Source organism: Callorhinchus milii, unplaced genomic scaffold (genome assembly GCF_018977255.1).
Source record: "Callorhinchus milii isolate IMCB2004 unplaced genomic scaffold, IMCB_Cmil_1.0 Scaffold3, whole genome shotgun sequence".
Lineage (NCBI taxonomy): Eukaryota > Metazoa > Chordata > Chondrichthyes > Chimaeriformes > Callorhinchidae > Callorhinchus > Callorhinchus milii.
This window is the reverse complement of record NW_024704744.1, coordinates 38327801-38348897: the sequence shown is the minus strand read 5'-3', so window position 1 is coordinate 38348897 and position 21097 is coordinate 38327801. Positions and strand designations below refer to the sequence as shown.

At 45.1% G+C, this 21097-nt stretch overlaps 1 protein-coding gene across 1 annotated transcript in view; it reads right to left on the bottom strand.

Moving 5' to 3' along the window:
• LOC103182228 overlaps positions 1–17345 on the bottom strand; it is a 36921-nt gene extending 19576 nt beyond the window's left edge. Inside the window, exons 1-3 of the mRNA XM_042332851.1 lie at positions 16807–17345; positions 15294–15402; positions 14081–14368 (exon numbers count right to left, since the gene is read on the bottom strand). Of these exons, the coding sequence (XP_042188785.1) occupies positions 14081–14368; positions 15294–15402; positions 16807–17300 (891 nt within the window). The 5' untranslated portion in view covers positions 17301–17345. The remainder of the gene's footprint in view (positions 1–14080; positions 14369–15293; positions 15403–16806) is intronic.
• Positions 17346–21097: the final 3752 nt, after the last annotated feature.

Genomic DNA, 21097 nt, shown 5'->3' with positions numbered 1-21097 from the left:
GACACCCCCACCCACAGACACCCCCACCCCCACCCCCACAGACCCGCAGCAACTGACTGCCAACAGGGAGTTTATTTCCAATAGCTCCAAATGGTGAAACACACCACTGACACTGACACCGCCTCTCACAGCCCCAAACAAAACAGAGCCTCAAACAAACTTATTTCCCCTGTGATGTGAGCAGCGCCCCCCACCCCCCAGCCAGAGCCACAGCCAGAGCCAGAGCCAGAGCCACAGCCACAGCCACAGCCAGAGCCACAGCCACAGCCAGAGCCACAGCCACAGCCACAGCCACAGCCACAGCCAGAGCCACAGCCACAGCCGAGCAGCTCCTGCCCCTCCCTCCCTCCCTCCCTCCCTCACCGTAAAGCCTAACCCCCCACACCCCCCCCACACCCCCCGGGACTGACCGGGAGCAGAGCTCAGCCTCAGCCCCGAGACAACCCCCCCCTCCCGCTCCCCCCCTTCCCCACCGCTCCCAACTTCCCCTCCGCTCCCACTCCGGCTCTCGGGATCACTCAAAACTCGGTACCTGTTTTCTGAACAACTTTTAAAAACAAACAAACAAACAAACAAACGCGTGAGTGTGTCTCTCTCTCTGTATATATATATATATATATAATATAATATATATGATCTATATTTACCTTCGCCGCAGATATCTAACCGCTGTGAATTATTGTGTGGGCGACAGAGCAAAGTGAGCAGCGCCCACACAGAGAGGCTGCAATGTCGGTCGGTCGAGAGAGAGAGAGAGAGAGAAGAGGGGGAAAAAAATGCAGCGGAATGAAGCGCAGAGCATCGACTAAAATGGACATGAGAGAAGCGAGTGGCGGAGGGGAGAGAGCGCACCCTCTTGATTGACAGCACAGTCACTACAGCTCTCCGCAACCACCAGGTGGTGAGACGTCTCGCTTCAGGGGCCACTGCTGCCTCCTCTGCATAGGGTTTTGTCACACAGGGGAAAGCAGCGCAATAATGATAATAATGATAACAATAATGATAATAATCGTCGTCCTTGCAATTTTGATGTCGCGCCTCATCACGTCTTCGAGGCGTCTCACAGCATACACCGCAGAGTGAATTGACTGTATGTTTTGTGGGCGAAACGCGGGCGGTCAATTGCTCACAGTGTCGCTTGTCTGGATAGTGTAGTGTGAGCAGGAGGGTCATTTGTCAGCCAAACTCCCATATCTATTTTAAAGCTGAATGAGTTATTGTTCACCCCCCCCCCCCCACACACACACACACACACACACTTTCCGTCCTTACGGATCAGGCCGAGGTTAAATCAATGTCCCATCTGCCTGTTCAGGTGGATCTCAAAGATCCCGGGCCACTTTCGAAAAGAGAAGGGGAGTATTTCTTGGTCAACATTCTCTCTGGATGAAATTGGTCACTCGTGTCATTGCTGTTTGTGGGGCATTGAAGGGTGCAGGGTCTCGGATGTTACCATCACCAACAAGGCCATCTCTGACCACCATTTCATTACCCTCAACTCCTCTATCCCTCTCCCCACTGCCTCCAAACCTACCACCATCTCCTACTGCCCGTGGAAGAAGATCTCCCCACAATCTCTCTCTGCTGTCCTGGAATCCTCTGAACTCCTCCCCCCTGGCCCACCTCCCACACCAACCCATCCTCTGTGTTTATTCTCCTCCACAGCACCCTCTCCATCACACTCCTCCTCCTCTGGCCCACCTCCCGAAATGCCTCCTAGTCCCAATCCTCACCCTGGTTCACCAGCCACCTTCGCTTGCTCAAGGGCCAGGTGTGGGTTGCCAAACGCACTTGGCTCAAATCCGGCCTAATGGTCCACCCATACATCTGGCTGGACCTCATCAAAACCTACCGCTCTACTCTCCCCTCGGCCAAATCATCCTTCTTCTCTAGGTTAATCCTGGAGGTGAAGGGCAACCCCAGGCTCCTGTTCTCCACCACCAACCGGCTCCTCCACCCTCCCCGCTACTCCTCTCAGATTCTTTCCACTGACTCTCACTGCGAGGAAATGCTGGACTTCCTCAAGTCCAAACTCGAGGGAATCCGCTCAGCTGCCACTGCACTCCCAACTTCCACCCTCTCCCTACCCCCACCCCACACTCCGACAATAACCCAGCCCTCCTTCCACACCTTTGTACCTGTCACCACCTCCTCTATCATCACCACCATATCCTCCATGAAGCTCACCACTTGCTCCTTGGACCCCATCCCCATCCTTCTCCTTAAATCCCAGCTCCTCTTCCTTGCCCCACTACTCGCCGACATCATCAACCTCACCCTGTCATCTGGCACTGTTCCTACCCCCCTCAAAACAGCTACCATCACACCCATCTTGAAGAAAGCTCCCTTGACCCATCACAGCTATCCAGCTACCGGCCCATCTCCAACCTCCTTTTTCTGTCCAAGGTCCTCGAGAGAGAGCTGATGTCTCCCAGCTTCGCTCTTTCCTCTCTTTCCACTCCCTCCAGGAACCCCTGCAATCGGGTTTCTGTGCTGCCCACAGCATGGAAACTGCTCTGGTCAAGGTCACAAATGACATCCTGACCATGTGTGACCAGGGCTCCCTCTGTCTCCTCGTCCTCTTCGACCTCTCCACCGCCTTTGATACTGTGGACCACTCAATCCTCCACCACCGCCTCTCCTCCCACCTCAACCTTCAAGGTTCTGTCCTTGACTGGTTCAGGTCCTACCTTTCACACCACCTCCACTTCGTCTCTGCAAACGGCTTCTCCTCCAGTCCCCGCACTGTCTCGTGTGGCGTTCCTCAGGGCTCTATCCTCGGTCCCCTCCTCTTCACCCTCTACACGCTCCCCCTTGGTGACATCATCCGCAGACATGGGGTATATTTCCACATGGATGCGGATGACACTCAACTCTATCTCTCTGCCTCCACCTTCAACTCCAGGACTACTGGCGTCTTGACCGACTGCCTGTCCGACATCAATTCCTGGACGAGGGACAACTTTCTCCAACTGAACGTCAGCAAGACCGAGGCTCTCCTGATTGGCTCGTGCCAGCGCCTCCGCACCTCAGGCGCTGGCAGCATCAGCCTCCACGGCTGCACACTCAACCTCACTAACCCAGTCAGGAACCTGGGTGTCTTGTTTGACCCTGAACTGTCCTTTCTCCCCCACATCCGCGCCATGACCGTCACTGCCTACCCCATCTCCGCAACGTTGCCACTGCCTCACCCCTCAGGCTGCTGAAACCCTCACCCACGCATTTGTCACATCAAGGCTCGATTATGGAAACTCCCTCCTTATCGGCCTTCTCAACTCTTCCCTTCACAACCTGCAGATTATCCAAAACTCTGCAGCTCGTGTACTCTCGCGCACCAGGCTCCGTGACCCCATCACTCCCACCCTCCCCAACTCCACTGGCTCCCCATCCCTATGAGGATCAAATTCAAGATCCTCATCCTCACTTTCAAGACAACCCATGGCCTTGCCCCCTCCTACCTCTCTGACCTGCTGACTCCCTATCTACCTGCCCGCTCCCTCCATTCAGCGGGCTCTGGCCTGCTCCATGTCTCCCGCCTGACCCACCCTACCATTGGTGGCCGAGCTTTCAGCCTCTCTGCCCCCACACTCTGGAACTCCATGCCACAATCCCTTCACTTTGCTTCCTCCCTTGCCACCTTCAAGGCCAGTCTCAAGACCCTCCTCTTTGATCATGCCTTCAGTTGCCCTCCCATCTCTCTGCCTTCCCTCATCCTTACCCCACCCCCATGCTCGGGTCCTGATCCTTAACTGTCCAGCGCCTTGGGATGTCCTCCCGATGTGAAAGGCAAGTATATACATGTAATTTTGCTGTTGTTGTTGTGCACATTTGGCTGCTGTGTTTGCCTACAAACTACATACTTTACTTTATAGTAAATCATGTGTAGCACTTTGAGATGTTCTCCTGACATGAGAGGTGCTATATCAAATGTAAGGATCATTAATACAATTTTTCTATTGACATTTGCTATTTTCTATACTATACAAATATACAGTGATGAATATCCAAATAATATAGGAAATTGTTGGCCAGAGGCTTGGAAGAAATCCATTCTCTTTCCAAATGTAGGGAACACTGTTGGTAACATAATTGAAATAGATTGCTGCCTCATTTATAGCACAGGTCTACTGGGGACCAGATTGCCACTAAAGTCGGTGCACATGCACAACATGTTACAGCCAGTTTATAACAGGGCTGCTGACATATTAATTGTCTTCAACCACAATTACAATAGTTGTTCAAAACTGCACTTGAGATCGAGGGTAGAGCAACAATAACAGCAACTTGCATTGATATAGCACCATTCACACAATCTCTTTCTGTGATTCTATAGTCAAATGTCTTCAGAAGCTAATCTAGCTAAGCACTAGTGAAAAACACTTTAAATGTTCTGATTTAAAATATCATTTCAAGATAAGACAAGCACTCCAAAACTCCAAAACTTCATAAACTTCAAGTCGTCATGGTTGTTTTTATGAAATTGAGTAAATTGGCATTTCCTGCTTGTAGATTCTGAAACAAATTTATCTTTCAAAGCAAATGTAAATTCTTATCAGAACAAACAAAATACCAACCTCTTTATTACTAGAGTACAATGATTACTGTGGGAAAAAACAATATCCAGTTTAGGATTTTCAGCTTAATTGTGATTCATTAAATCTGCACCATTGTTAGGTAAGAGGTTTATAGAAAGTACATCTTGCAATATTTTCTCTCTTTCCAGTTACAGTCTACTGGGACTAATACAATGCTTGCCAGCAATGAAAGCCATTAGTTAAGTTACCACAAGGAGCATTTGAGAATTATAATGTATAATATTATGGCAAAATCAATTTTAAAAAACTTTGCATTTTACATGTTGCATTTTTCATTAGCAATCTGTAATGTACTTGCATAATTAATGTAATTCTGAGTGAAGCTATGGATTCATTAAGCAAACTCAATTCTAATTTAAACCTGGTCTTTACCAGTTTCAACTCATTGCTTTAACAGCATAATAACTAACATCAGTTAGTGAAACATTGGGGTTTAATTTAAAATGGCTGCTAATATTGATGTTACACCCTCTTTCGTGCCTTTCAAAATCTCTAATGTGACTCCCTCATGGGATGGATTTTAAGCAACTCCAAACAAAACTTTTGAGCTTGCCCTAGTGGATAAAGGCCATACCTAATGTAAATCTAAAAAACACAGACCTGAAGGTTCACTGTGCTGAGTTAGCTGACCTCAACCGTAGCAACAGTCAGGGAGCTAAATTGGTCTTAGTTCCCTAGGTATGGAAAGGGTGAAATTGTCTAGGTTTTTGCTTCAGATCTCTATCAGGGAACATGAGTTAACCTTGGAAATAAAAAGACTGGGCTGATTGGCAAATGAAGCTCAAAACAGATAAGGTACTGCACATAGGAAGTAAAAATAGGAGGCAAGATTTGAGACTTTGCAAAGGGGGAAGCTGAAAAGAGACCTAAGGGTGTTAGTTGACTCATTGTTAACTGTGCCATTTGTTTTGGTCAGCCAGGGGTTTGATATATATGGAAACTCATTGCCATGCTTAAGAATTTCCAAACCAGACTGAGAGTTCCACAAATGGATGCCATCCAAGCATGAAAATTTCCCTGTGTTGGGGTTGGAATGCGCACTCTATTCCTGCTTAGCTGATTCTGAAGAGAATTAGATGATAGCTGCATCATATAATTATTATCCGCAAGTACTGCCTCTCCCTCTCGCAGGCCAAAAATGCCTTTATTCCAAAAACATTTTGAAGACCAAAAACAACCCAAAGGCACTGTTCTCCACCATCCATCACCTCCTCCACCCCGCCATACTCCCTTCATCCTCACTTCCAACGCCAAGTGTGAAGAGGTCCTAGACTTATTCATGTCAAAGGTTGAAAATATCCACCTGGCTGCATCCTCCTCCTCTACATCACCATACGCAACCCTCAGACCACCTACACCACCCCCTTCTTCCGCCATGGGCCCCACCACTGCCCTCCCTACACTCCTTTGCCCCGATTACTCCCCCCTTCCTCTGATTCACTATCTCACAGATGAAGTCCACCACCTGCTGCCTCAACCCCTCTCCCCACCCAATTGCTGGTCAGCAAACTCCCCCTCCTCTCCCCACTGCTGGCTGACACAGTTGCTCTGCTCAGGTTCTGTTCCTCTTGTCCTTAAAACCACTGTCATCACTCCCCTCCTCAAAAAAATACCCTTGACCCCTCCAACCTTATAAATTACTATCCCATTTCCAACCTACCCTTCCTTGCCAAAGCTCTGGAATGTGATGTCGCTAACCAGGTTTGCTTTCACTTCTCACTCCTCAAGCTCCTCCAGTCTACCAGTCCAAGTTGAAGTCTGATGAGGCTGGTTGGTCATCAGCAGTGTGCTGGAGTACACTGGAGGATTTTGCTAGCTCAGGAACTGGACTACTAGGACCACCAAAACGGTTTGACTTTAACATTCCATTGGCAAACATGTCAGTTTAGTTCCAAGGAGACTCCGTGCCCCCACAACAGAGGACAGTCAGTAGTTGATCATTTGACATCTGCCAAACGCCTTCATTTGGTGGATGACAACTATCAGGAACTCGCTACAAGCTTCTCGGTGGGCAAGACAGCTCAGCATGAAATGTGTGAGAGCATTACTACCCGCCCACAGCTCAGACACATATCCCTTCCCATAGAGTTATGGCCAGTTGGAGGTGTAGAGCTTGAACAGCAGCAGCTTACCACTCTGCAAACCAGTCAAGGTGGATTCCACGCCCTGGAAATATGAACGCGGACTAAAGATAATGTCGTCCAAAATCTCAGAGTTTCCTCATCAGCTATCTCACGACATCTGCCTTTCAGCATAATGGGAGAACCTACACAGGACAGTTTGTGTTCAAGCTGTGTCACTATGTCAAAACAATGTGAGGCAGCAATAAACCTGGTAAGCAGGATACTGAGCTATTTTGCCATTTGGTTCAGATCCCCAGAAGTCAGACCGCACCTGGAGTACTGTATACAGTTCTAGTTACCCTGATATAAGAAAGCTACCCAGGCTCTAGAGGCAGTGCAGATGAGTACAATAAGTATGATCCCCAGGGTTAGAGGAATGAACTTGCAGCAACGATTAAACAAGTTAAGGTCCTTCAGTCTTGACATCTCAGAGGGGACTTTATAGAAGTATATGAAATCTTAAATCAGATTGAGAATGTAAACCCAGAACTATACTTTTGGATGTACTGAGGCAGCAGAACAAGAGGACACAGGTTTAGGGTTGCAAAGGACAATTTCCAGGCAGACTCCAGGAAGTATATCTTTACTTAGACAGTAATTAAATACCGGACCAGGTTACAAGGGAAGGTGGATGAAGCCAGGAAACTGTTTGTGTGGAAAATATTAATAACCTTACTTAATGGACTAAACGATTTAGTCTAATTCTATAATTTTGAAGGTACTTCACATCCACATCAAGATTTCTGTCTTGATGTAGAATTAAGGTTAAATTTGCTCAAGCTGATATTCCATTCTTTTAACTTGTGAAACATGAGACATTTTGATGCAATTGTGCAACTCACCTTCACACTCTATTGAAAGCATGTCCTCACCAATCCTGTGATTTATTTTCACGAAGTGAAGTTACAAGCATCCGTGTGTATATGTGTGTGTGTAGGGGGAGGGTTAAATTATATCAGGAGGACACAAAGAGCAATGCAGAATTGTACAAAAGATGGTCTCGCTGTATTTATGTATTCTTGATTCTTTGTTTTTTTTAAAAAAATGCTCAAGAATTGTCAAAGTGAGAGAAATGCCACGGTTGAACTAAATTTCCATAAGTACTGTTTTTTTTTACCACCTGTAAAATCATTTAGTCATTGACAGTATGTACTTTTGCAATGCTAAAGATACCGATGTCTTCACCTCCCTGGTATTGTCTTATTGTACAAGCCCAAACACACAACATCTTTGGGGAATGCTGCATAACCTTGTAATCGTAAGTACTACAGTTATGAATGATCAAGGTATGCATGCATGTTGTGGAATGGAGTAGGAGCTTTAATCACCTTCAAGGATAATGTCTTAAGTATAGCTCTGAGGGAGGCATCAACAGACAGAAAATATTTTCCATTGAATCTATGAATTAAAACTAGCTCTTTTAATGGTGCATATATTACTGCTAAGTGGTGCTGTTTCTATTTTTGAAATATGATATACAATATTCATCTTAATTAAATGCATACAATAAACATAGTTAACCAAATAAATACATTGTCGAGATAATCTAGATGAAAGAGCAAATTAATTTATACAGTTCAATTAGCTTACAAACTGTATTGTGTAATTTTAGGTTCTCATATATGACTGAAGCATGAGACGTGAGATGAAATTCTTACAGTTAATCACAGATGTGTGAGATGTTTGTCCTGTTATTGCATAAGTATACAAATGTACATCTCTATTGCGTTCCGCTAAAAAATTTAAGCTCTGGTAATGATTCTCTCTCCCACTGAGCAAAGTATGTCAGATGACACATTCTCTGTATATTTTGCCTCCATATATTGTGAAAGACCACACCAATATCTCCCAGGCATTTTTAACACTACAGGTAAGAGGATATAACAATAACAATGAATATAACATCCAGTTCTGGTGCTGTGATGCACACTGTAGATGCAAAATAAGACAAAATAAGTGTTAAAATAAGACAAAATCAGACACTGCAACAGAGGAAGACATTATACCAATAGGTGAAAGAACAATTTATGGAGTGTGAAAACTGGATACAAATCAGCATTGGGTGACAAGTAGTGTATCAAGGCAAGTATTGAACATTCTGTATAATAGTCCATTACATCAAAGAGGGATCTTTCAATATTGTCAAACTCTTCGGAGTTTCAGGAGAAATAATGGAGAGATGGGCCTTCATATTGTGCACGTCTTAAAATGTGCTGCCTCTGTCATCATCTATCTGGTGCTGCTCATCACAAACTTGTTGTAGGCTAGTTCTTACCTTGGTTTTGGTTATGTTTGTGGATGTAACCACTTATTTTTGGTATAAGTGGAGTGACCACTTATTTTTGCCTTGAAGTTTTGAGTGATTTTTGATTGTTTCAAGCATTAAAGACCAATGCCTTGTCTGCTAAATTGGTTTACTGAAGTCGTGCTCCGCCACTGTCAAGCGCTCTGCAATGCTCCCCTGTGTCTGGAGGGCTATATAAATGCAAGCTGTTGTTGTTACAAGGCACTTTAGGCATTCTCTGCCTAATATCTTGATCAGTATAACTGCAGGATATTCTGTATTGTCTTATAGTGGACAACAGTGATATTTCTCACTGTGATTCTGAACCATAATTATCTGGACCTTTGTACAATGGGGAATAAAATGTAGCTAAACATTACAGTGTCATTGCATTAGGAATTTAGGCAGCAATTAATGGGAGGATGTTTTCTCAGCTGAATATGTTTAAATTCTGCTCGTCCTTGGAAAAAACGAGGTTTGTCTCATTTATTTGAATATTTGCAGTCAACCAATTTTTCATTTACTGAAAAGATTTCAAATCACTTCTTTCAGCAATCATTGTTTTCTTACAAATCCATTTCTTAAAGCACCTAATTAATTTGGTTAACCGCTCACAAATTTTATTTTAAATCTGGAATAATTGGGATTTTAAAAAGTTCTTCCCTTTTATCAGAACCACTGGCATCTATGAAGAATTGGTATGGTATTGGGGTCAATTTAGTTGTCCGTTTTCATATGCAGCATATTGAATATACCTGGGTGTCTATCATAGTCCTTCTGATATTCAGCTCAATAGTAATTATTTCCTGGATTGTTAAACTGTCCCCATTGTTTTTGAGCACTGTGATACTGAAACAGATCTTAATATTATGGTGGTACAAATATTGTACAACTATAAATATTGTACTACTATCATTTTGAACGATTTTAAACAAAACCAAAGGTTTAGAAGCTACTGTTCTCCTTTGAATTTTCTCCTTTCTTCTTTTCTGATGTACTTACCATTTTAACTTATTTTTTACATTATTTTTTTCTTTTGACATTAACTAGAGATCCTGTCTCCCTGTTCAAATGGACGTAAAAGATCCCACGGCAGTATTTGAAAAGAGAAAGGAATTTTCTCCAGTGTCTTGTCCAACATGTACATGGTTATGGCACATTTGTGGACTTGTGGAGTCCTGTAGCTCAGTGGTTAGAGCACTCACCTCGCAAGCGAGACACCTGGGTTCTATGCCCAGCACAGCGAAATGTTGGGCAAGTTTCCTTACTGCACACGCCTCTGTTTACGTAGCAGTAAGTAGGAACCCGGTTGTTAGTCGATTGGTGGATCGCTTTTCTGGGGATAATAATCGCTCAAAAAAAAAACCAATAATAATTTGGTCACTCAATCCATGGCTGTTTGGGGGACACTGTTGTGCGCAATTGGCTGCAGCATTTCGCCCACAAAATGTAGTCAATTAACTTTACAGTATATTCTGTGAAGCGCTTTGAGATGTCTAGGAGACGTGAAAAGCGTTATATTACATGCAAGGATTATTATGTTATTATTAGTTGCCTTCAAAATACAGTCACTGTACTTTACAGTGAAATCCTGTGAAATGCTTTGAGACAAGGGAGGGATTATTATTAGGCGTGTGGAGTAAGGAAACTTGCCCAAGGTTTCGCCCTGCCTGGAATTGAACTCAGGAATACAAAATACAACAAAGTTTCCTGGTTGGAACATTGAGAAAACATGGAATGTAGAAAAATATTCAACTCACCAAGTCCCTTTCTAACTCAATCCACACAACAAAAACACCCCCACTGTAAATTCCACTCCATCCCAATCAATCTCTGGAACAAAGTTCATGAGTGAAACGTGACATTTTATCTCTTTCCTAACTCAGCAGGACTGAACCCAAACACAGCTGTGATTTTTCTCATTTTAAAGCAGTGAGAGCAGCCAATATTATTCAGTGCTGCTGTTATGCCTCATTTTCGAATCAGTCACTGATTTCAAACTGGTACCTGCAGTATAATTTTAATAACACTCTTATTTTGGGAAACAAGCTGCAAAATCTAAGAGGTGAGTTGCATCAATGCTCTTTCTGCAGCAACGCACAGGATATAGGGGACTTCAATAAAACATATTTAATAAAAATTGTATAGTCATTTAACATATGAATGTCATTCACATACATATCAACTAAATCCTCAGCTTATTCATTTAAAAATAAGACTAGTTTTTCTCAATGAAACAGAGCAGGTCACTATATATAATACAAAAAGCCTGTTTCCCAGTCAGGTTGTTCTGTTGTTGAGTAGTGGTTCAGAATAGCAAATGGCAGAAACCACATTGAAATATTACACCATCAAAGCATTTCACAGGATTTATTGTCACGTGCAGTGCTGTGTATTTTGTAGGTGAACCCGGCAGCCAATTTTCACATAGCAATGTCTACAAACAATCACAAAGTGAGTGAATTTTTTTTTGAAGAATAGTGGCCAGGACTCTGGGAGAAAACACCCTTCTCCTTAACATCCATCTGAACAGCACACAGGAACTTAGTTTAACGTCTCATCCAAAGGATGGAACCTCTAACAATGCAGTGCTCCCCATCATTACACTGCAGTGTTAATCTATACTATGAGCTCAAAGACTCAATGTGTAGCTTGAACCCACAACATTATGACTCACTAAGAACTGAGTCTAACTGACAACCAATGATATGCATTACTGCATGAATTACAGGTGGTTTCGCACCTGATATGAGGGAAATCACCCCTATAGACTTCAAATTCCAAGGTAAGCTCATGTTGAGAAAACAACCAGAGAACTGTGGAAAATAGACTTCCAAGTTATAACTGGATTTTTAGGAATTCTCGAAAACTCTGCAGTATTAAGACAATGACCTTAAGGCAGGATTTCGCCCACAAACATACAGTCAATTCACTTTACAGCATATTCTGTGAAGCGCTTTGAGACGTCTAGAAGACGTGAAAAGCGCTATATCAAATGTAAGGATTATTATTATTATTATGAGGTCCTCAGGAGCACATCCAAACCACAGATCCATACAATCTAATACAGAAATTTTATTTCAGCCACAGGTATACAATGTTTACTTCATTTCAAGTAACATAAAAATTGTTGAATTTAAAATCCAATCCATAGACTTTAAAAAAATAACACTTCACGATGTTTCTTCTCTAAAATGTCTATGTTTGTTATGTTCCTTCAATGATGACGTGCGTCTATTATGTTAGTGTCTGAAAATGTTATAGGACAGTTTGGAAACTGGAGGTTGAAGAGAACCAAGGAAGGAATTAGAGAATCAATCTAGATAGCACCAGAATCCACTCAATCCATTTCATCTCTTAGCATCTCTTAACATATCACTAGAATTTCAGTAACCAGCTGACAGGTAAGAAAGATGGAATAGGAGCTAGAATGGGAATGACCTCAGGCATCCCAGGAGATCTCATATATTATTAGATCAACTTCAGTCGCTGCGCCTTTGGGCAAGCTCCAGCACTGCACTTTGGAATTACACATACTTTGTCCTACATTAGTGTCCTTCCGAACGAAACAATCCCTCAAGGATTTATAAAAAGTAGAACATTTACAAAGATTGTGTTTTTAGCAGCGATCATTGAACCACGTGGTTTTGGCTGATGGGTCCATGCTGCAGTCCTGGCAGAAACAGCTACTGATGGAAGGATCATTACACATGGCTAAATCCCTCGGCCCAAATAATTATTGTTATTTGGTAATGGAGCCAGCCTACCAGCAAGCATTTATAATCATATGCTTGCAATTCAGGGGTTGATGTAACATTATAATCTGAACACATTTGACTCCAAGTCTTTATTGAACAGAAATCATCTGGAAAGCGCCAATTACATCAAGATGCTTTGAACTTCCAAATCAAGAGCTCCCATTAATGTATTGTGTTACACGGATACCAGCGATGTTTCCTCCGCAGTTAAGACTAAATGCAACTATTGATAACAACTACACAAGAATCTGATTGCAATAATTTCTCCTCTCAAACATACTGTCTTTTCACCTATCCGCATCCCATGCAATTCAGAAATGATATCAACAAATATTTAACCAATAAGTCTCACAGGATAAGAAGCTGCAATCTGAAACTTACAACAATAATTAAAACTGTATTTTCAGAGTAAAAAAAAGTTTTGCCCTATTCCTACAGAGAACAGAATTCAAGAAATTATGCCATTCATTTGGCGAATACATTATTGTCTACTTAAATCCAATAGCCAAGGGAGAGTCATTTGTCAATGTAATGCAGGTCTGTCTTTGGATGCAAGACCAATCAATACATTCAGTAACTTGTAACCCTGTAAGGGCCCAGGTTTCATTGAATAGGTTAATTTGGTGAAGGCACGTAGGTAAACATTACACAACTGTGCACGAAAAGGTGCTACTAAATACATCAATGTAAGGACCAGAAGCCACCAACAGCAGCTGTACAAAATGCACAGTGCTCACCGTTTTATAAAACCAGCTTCAGGGGTTGACAGTAGGAAACTTGCATACAATTCAAAATTAATGTTGCTGAATACAGAGCCGTGATAAGGAACTAACCCCGACTCCTTACAACACACAGAATTTCCTTTTGGCAAGTTTCAATGAGTCAGGAAACCGCAGCACCAGAAATGAAACACGATGCTTGTGTGTGCAACACTTTGAATCTGTTAAGATAATAATAAAATCTAATCAGATCCATCAATAAATTGTTACAGAACATCTCGCCTCCCCTCCCCCCTCACAAATACACACACACAGACAAATCTTCCGGCACTATGTCTCTATGTGGAACATCTCTTATTTATGGAGCAACATGAGAAAAGCAAAGCTTTACTGTTGCTTTACTTGCTGAAATTAACAACGGGTCAGTTTAGGCGGATACACAACTTCCAGCAGTCGCTTTCTATGTACAACTCCAATTAAACCAGTCATCATCCTGCGTTGATCTAGTGACTAGATCTAGTCTCTCAGGTCTGCCCTAACAGTGGAGGCTTCCCATTGCCTCCGTCTCGCAATGAAGGGCATCGCAGAGCAAGTCAGGTCAGTTTGTGTGGGGGTGTTTGCGCGAGGAGCTCTGAGCCAGGGCTATGTTCGTCTCTGATACCTCACTGCCAGATGCCACCAAGTTGTAGAAGCTTGGCAATCGGATGTCAAAACGAAATCCATTGCTAAAGTAGGCTTTGTCGTTTAATGAGTACAACTTGTCGGCAATGTCCTTCCCGATTAACACGGAAAACAGTCGAGCGATGCGGCGATGCTTGGCGAACAGCAAGTAGAGTTTCTTTCTCCTCCACGCCACATAGCGACAGTCTGTCTCTGCTGTGAGTGTCACCTGAAAGGGACCGCGTTCAGATGAACAGTAAATTTAATGTGCATACATATCGCAGATCCAACTGGCTGCTGTTATTTAAAAAAAACAATGTATCATTATTAAAAACAGGATAGAATAGCATTATTCCAAGATCAGCATCGCACTCACAAGACTTGCAATCTGAATCCTAAAGGATCATTCCCACTCCCCAATCCCGAGCAAAGGAAGAAATGCACATGCCTTCAGTTCTTGCGGATCCGGGATGTGATGTTAACCCGTGTCACGGTATGGACTGTAACCTCAGGTCACTCGGGTTACAATGTCCTCAATATCATCACTGTGAGCCGATGCTCTGATATACAGGAGACATGAGGACCTGGACTTGTCCCATTCAATGCCATCTCAGTGCCTCGCAGCCACCACAACACTTCAAAGTGGGGCTGCGTTTAAAGGTTATATTTACAATTTTACTGCAAATCTCCGCTGATTTATACAACGGGTTAAAGCAAAAAAAAAAACCCTATATATATATCCACGCACATATATAGTTATTTGTTTGGAATTTGCAACGGTATAGGGAAAAGGCAGGTAAATGGTAGAGGAGTGAATAAATTGCTTTTTTCAAACAGATGTGATTTCACTGACACGATGAACCAAATGTGTTCTTTGTGTGTTGTTCAGTTCTATGGTGTTAAAGAACAATAAAAAGTCATTTTAAAGAAAACATTTTAACCAAGGCTGTTTTCATCAAGGCAACTGAGAAACAAGCGACCCATTTAGTGGTTAGATACTGAGAGAGATGGGGTTCATTAATAAAAACTAAAAGGCACTAATTAAACAAATTATACTTGTTTGGGTGTTAATTCACTTGCTGTTTTATCCACACTGGAATAACAATTAGGAAGCAACTCTCCATCTCGTAGCAATCAGTTACTCAGCACTTTACCTGGAAAGTCCCTTCTTCCGATGGTCTGAGTGAATCCCATTCAGGGGAATCCAAAAACTGGTAGGGATAAATGTAATGTAAAAATTCTCCGTTCACTGTCACCCGAATCCTGTCAACAACAATGGAGATTTATTAACAATGTATGAAACCAACAGACATTGATGCAGCACATCTGTCTTGGTGTAATCTACCAGCAACCTTGAGCGTGCAAGAACTATCATAATATGCGCATCTCATATAATACAATACATTTTGGATTTCACAACTACAGAAACATCTGACACTCCAGTGCAGGACCAAGCGAGCGCCACATCATCAGAGTTGCCATTCCTTCAGAAGAGAAATTAAACCAGTGTCTCCTTCGACTGATCAGGCTGACCTGGATGTCCCACCTCATAACTGGAAAAGTGAAGGGAGTTTCTGCTGGTGTCCTGGCCAACAATCCCCATGTCATTCAACCAAGACTGTTTGTGGGACATTGACGTTCCCAAACCAGCTGCGTGTTTGCCCACAAATAAACAATCACAACACTTGTCAGCAATTCCCTGTGAAACCCGTTGAGACGTGCAGAAGCTACAGACATTACATCAGCTGAAAGAACTATTTTTATCTCTACTTCAATTGGCTAAATCACCCCTCCCCTGGTTCTACATTAAGGTTAGGGAGGATAATTCAGGATGAACTTCTTTACGCAGAGAGTGGTGAGACTGCAGAACGAAATGCCGGCAACTGTGGTCGAAGCAGAAATAATAATAATAATCCTTGCATTTGATAGAGCGCTTTTCACGTCGGGAGGACGTCCCAAAGCGCTTCACAGAACACACTGTAAAGTGAAGTGACTGTATATTTGTGGGCGAACGCGGCAGCCAATTGCGCACAGCAATGTCCCACAAACAGTCGTGGATTGAAAATGACCAATTTATTATGGTTTTTGGAGGGATTATTATTAGGCGTGTGGAGTAAGGAAACTTGCCCAAGGTTTCACCCTCTGCCTGGAATTGAATTCAGGTCTCTCGCTCGCAAAGCGAGTGCTCTAACCCCTGAGCTACAGGACTCCAGAAATACAAACACATCAGTGTGTATTGAAGAGAAACCGAGTTGAAGGAGAAGGGTCCAGAGGTGGAGGAGGAGGAGAAGAAGAAGAAGAAGAAGAAGAGGGCTGTCTCGGGGCTGTTAAATAACGTGTACGCGATGCCCCGGAGCAAAGTGGTCGCGTTTTTAAAATGAATTTCCCCACAAATGGAGTGGGAATGGAGGGCATATCCTTTGCTCGGAGATCACCGACAGGTGTGAAAGAGAAGGGGCAGGGAATTGGATACCAGTGCACACAACACACACTCACACACACTCTCCCCCTTCGAGATGCTAAGACGAACTTCACGGGACACACACACACACACAGACACACACACACACCGCAGTATATGCTTTTTAAATGCAGACGCGCAGTAGAGGCACGAAGCGGTCCGCGGGTGTGTGTGTGTGGGTGTGTGTGTGTGTGCGCGGCACCGACCTGCCGACCAGGAGGAGGGATAACTTTTCGATGGCGGTCTTGCCCTCCACGGCGTAGCAGTGGTCCTTCCCCAGGGAAGCGGGGCTGCAGCCGTCGGCGACCTTCTTGTAGACGGTCAGGGGGACGCCCAGCGGCTGGAAGAGCGCGCCGTACAGGGCGTGGAAGTCCTCCCCGAAGGACACGCCGCGCAGGCGGTAGGCGACGTGCACGACCTGCCCCGCGCAGATGGCGGACAGGGCGAAGCTCCAGGTGAAGGCATCGGCCGCGCACAGGTCGGTCCAGGACCAGGCGCCGGCGCACAGGAACCCGCAGCACAGCAGCGCGCGGCTGCACAGGAGCCCCGCGAAGCCGCCGCCGCCGCCGCCCATGTAACCCAGAAGGAGGAACACGTTGGCCAACTGGTAGGCGGCGCCGCCCGCCCCGCGCCTCCAGCCGGTGCAGGGCTGGTGCCCGTACCACACCGCCTGCCACAGGGTGACGTTCCCGCTCTCCATCCGCCCGACGGCACCGAGAGAGAGACAGAGAGACAGAGAGAGACCAGAGAGAGAGAGAGAGAGAGGGTCGACCCCCCCCCACCGCCACCACCGCCCGCGGGAAATAACACGAGGAACTAAGTCACCCGCCCCCGGGGGGGGAGTTTGCAAAAGGCGGCGGAGGGCTGCGCTGTGTGAGCCATCCCCTCCCTCTCCCTCTCCCTCTCTCTCTCTCCCCCTCTCTCAGCGACTCTCTCCGCCCTCGGTTCTCGCTGTCGGTGACGGGAGCGCACCCGAGTCAAGTGTCTGTGGGAGGAGGGGGGCGTTTTCCCGGGTTTCTCTGCCGGACCGGTCCCGGTGGGTGAGGACGGAACATGTGCCGCCGTCGGTAACTCGCTCGCCCGCCCGCTGGGATTTCGCGAGGTCCTAGTGACCATCGGCTTGGAGTGCAGGGCCACCCCACAGCCATGCCATCTTCATACGACTTGTACACCCATGCAGATCATCATCATCATCATAATAATAATAATAATACTAATAATAATATTAATAATAATGATGATACTTCTTTGCATTCGATATCGCGCCTATCACGTTCTTTACGCGGCTCCAAGCGCTTCACAGAATATACCCCAAAGTGAACTGACTTGACTATGTTTTGCAGGCAAAACCTGGCAGCCAATTGCACGCCGCAGTGTCCCCACAAACGGTCATGGATTGAGCGGCCAAAGTTATTATTTTTATTTTCCGGAAGGGATCATTATGCCCGGAAAAGTGATCCGCCAATGGGGATCCTACTACTGCGAGGTAAACAGTGGTGTTCGAGTAAGGAAATTTGCCTGATGTTTGGCCAGGCCTGGGAATCAAACCCAGGTCCTCTCACTTGCGAGCTGAGTGCTCTAACCCATACCCTACAAGACTACACTGTGCTTTACTTCAGTATTTTTAATTCCATTGGTAGCCATGCCTTCAGCCACTATGACCCAAATCTCACCTCGAACCCCACTTTATCTATCTTAAAATCCCACCTGAAGACCTACCTCTTTGACCACACCTATCATCACCCCCTTCTCTCTTTCTCGAAGTGCAAACCCCACCACTGGGCAGAGCTGTGAAGCACTATCCTGTGTGAAGGATGCTGTGCAAAATACAGGTTGTTGTAATAAAACATGAGTCAGGTGGTGGTAGAACTCTTTTGGGTCTGAAGACTTTACCCTTATTTTCAGCTGACACGCATATTGATTGTTGAATTTAATGTTAAGGAACATTTTCCACCACCCATTTAACAAGGAATTCTGTCTGGGGTTCTGTCTGGAGCAGAGCCATTCCCTTTAACATTCTGTTGGATGCAGAGTTGTAAGCACCAAGTTAATTGTTACTTAGTTGAACCAGGTATCCTGGGACATTGGATGCAATTTACAATGGTTTCTTCACCCATTTCTTGGATTAACCAGGTGGTGTACAATACCTGTTGATACACAGTACACATTTTCCCAGTCTATCTGTGCTCCTGGCAACTACCAGGTGCAGTCTTTCAAGACCCATCTCTTTTCCAACAGTTCCCACCTGAGCTTGGGTGCCCAGGCCAGTACTGTTAAGCAGTTTGGGACACCTTCCCAAAGTGAAAACTGCTATATGAATGCAAATGTGTATTGTATCTTGTGAGACATCTCAGAACTGATGGAGTTAAAATTGTAGTATTAATAAAGGCAACTAGCCCTTGATTATTGCCAGGATTAACAATATCAACAACAAAATTGCATTTGTTTAGCACCTTTCACATTGGGAAGATATCCCAAGGCACTGGACAGTCAGAGTTTCGGACCTGAGCTGGGGGTTGGGATCGGAGAGAGTGGAGGGCGGGGGGGAAGGCGGGTGATCGAAAGCACGGTCGAAGAGGAGGGTCTTGAGATGGGTCTTGAAGGAGGTAAGGGAGGGGATGAAGTGGAGGGACTGCGGGATGGAGTTCCAGAGGGTGGGGTAAGAGTGGCAGAAGGCCCACCCGCCAATAGTGGGGTGAGCGAAGCGGGGACATGAAGCAGGCCGGAGCAGGATGGTAGGGGGAAGGGAGCGAGCAGGATGGTAGGGGGTTAGGAGGTTGCAGGGATAGCGGGGAGCAAGACCATGGAGGGCTTTGAAGGTGAGGACCAAGATCTTGAACTGTATCCTCTATGTGATGGGAAGTCAGTGGAGTCGGGCGAGGATGTGGGTGATAGGGTCATGGAGCCTGGTGCGGGAGAGAACGTGGGCTGCAGAGTTCTGGATGATCTGCAGCCTATGGAGGGAGGAGTTGGGGAGGCCAACAAGCAAGGAGTTTGCAGTCAAGCCTCGATGTAAAGAAAGCGCGTATGAGGGTTTTGGGGGCCTGCAGTGTGAAACAGTGGCAGAGCCGAGCGATGTTGCGGTGGTGGGGGAGGGGTCATGGCACAGATGTGGGGTACAGAGAATAGTTGACAGTCAAACAAGACCCCAAGGTGCCAGACTGGCTCAGTGAGGTGGAGTGTGCATCCATGGATGGTGATGTTGTCAGTGCCTGAGGTGTGGAGGCGCTGACGGGAGCCAATCAGGGGAGCCTCGGTCTTGTTGAAGTTCAACTGAAGAAAGTTAGCTCTCATCCAGGACTTGATGTCTGACAGACATTCTGTCAGGACAGCACTGGCCCTGGAGTCGAGGGTGGAGGCAGAGCGGTACAGTTGGGTGTCATCCGCATACATGTGGAAGTCTGTGGCTGATGTCATCAAGAGGGGGCATATAGATATTGAAGAGGAGGGGACCAAGGACAGAGCCCTGAGGAACCCCACATGGGATGGTGGGGGTTTGAGGAGAAACCGTTTGCGGAGGTGAGGTGGAGGTGGTGTGAGAGGTCCGATCTGAACCAGTCAAGGTCAGAACCGTGAAGGTTGAGGTGAGAGGAGAGGTGATGGATAAAGATAAAGTCGTTGACGGTGTTGAAGGCAGCAAAGAGGTGAGGGCTGTTTCTATGCTGTGGGTGGCACGAAAAGCCAATTGGAGGGGTTCGTGAAGGGAGTGGTGGGAGAGGAAAGAGCGAAGCTGGGATGCAACAACTCGTTCCAGGACCTTGGAGAGAAGAGGGAGATTGGAGATGCTGTGGTAGTTTGAGAGTAGAGATGGGTCCAGAGAGGGTTTTTTAAGGATAGGAGTGATGACGGTCATTTTTAATGTTTGGGAACAGTACAGAATGTAGTAGAGAATGTAGTGCTAAGAAACATGACAATTTTGACCCCAATTGGAATTATTGTATTTGAGGAGAGGTGTAATGCTTTTTCCAACGAAGGTTATCCCCACAGACAAATCTGAATCCTCCCAAACTCTTTTAGGCCCCAAGTTGTCAAAGGACAATTAGGACCCTACAGTTGCCCACAGCAGTGACCTAGAGTGTAGAATCATCAAAAGTCTGCAGCCCAGGAAAGAGTCCATTTCACCCATCTTATCAGTGCTGCCTGCTTCTCCCACTGCAGCTATCTGTTCTCATTCCATTCCTTCTCCTTATCTCCGGTTTGTAGGCCACCTCCATTAAACAAGCCAGGAACACCCCCTCTCTCTCTGTTTCTCTCTGGGTTAACCATAAAATAATAGTATTACACACATAGAGTTTGACATTTTGACTTTTATCTCTGTGCATTTGGTCATTTGGAAAGTCATGTCCCAAGGTAATTAAGATCAGACTATATATAGAAACATTTTATCCGAAAAACTAAATTGTTTATGTTATTCCAAAATAATCCAGGCCGCTCTCTTATAATTCATCGAGAATTGGAAAGGTATTTGACTCGTTAAAGCAGATTTATCTTATAAGA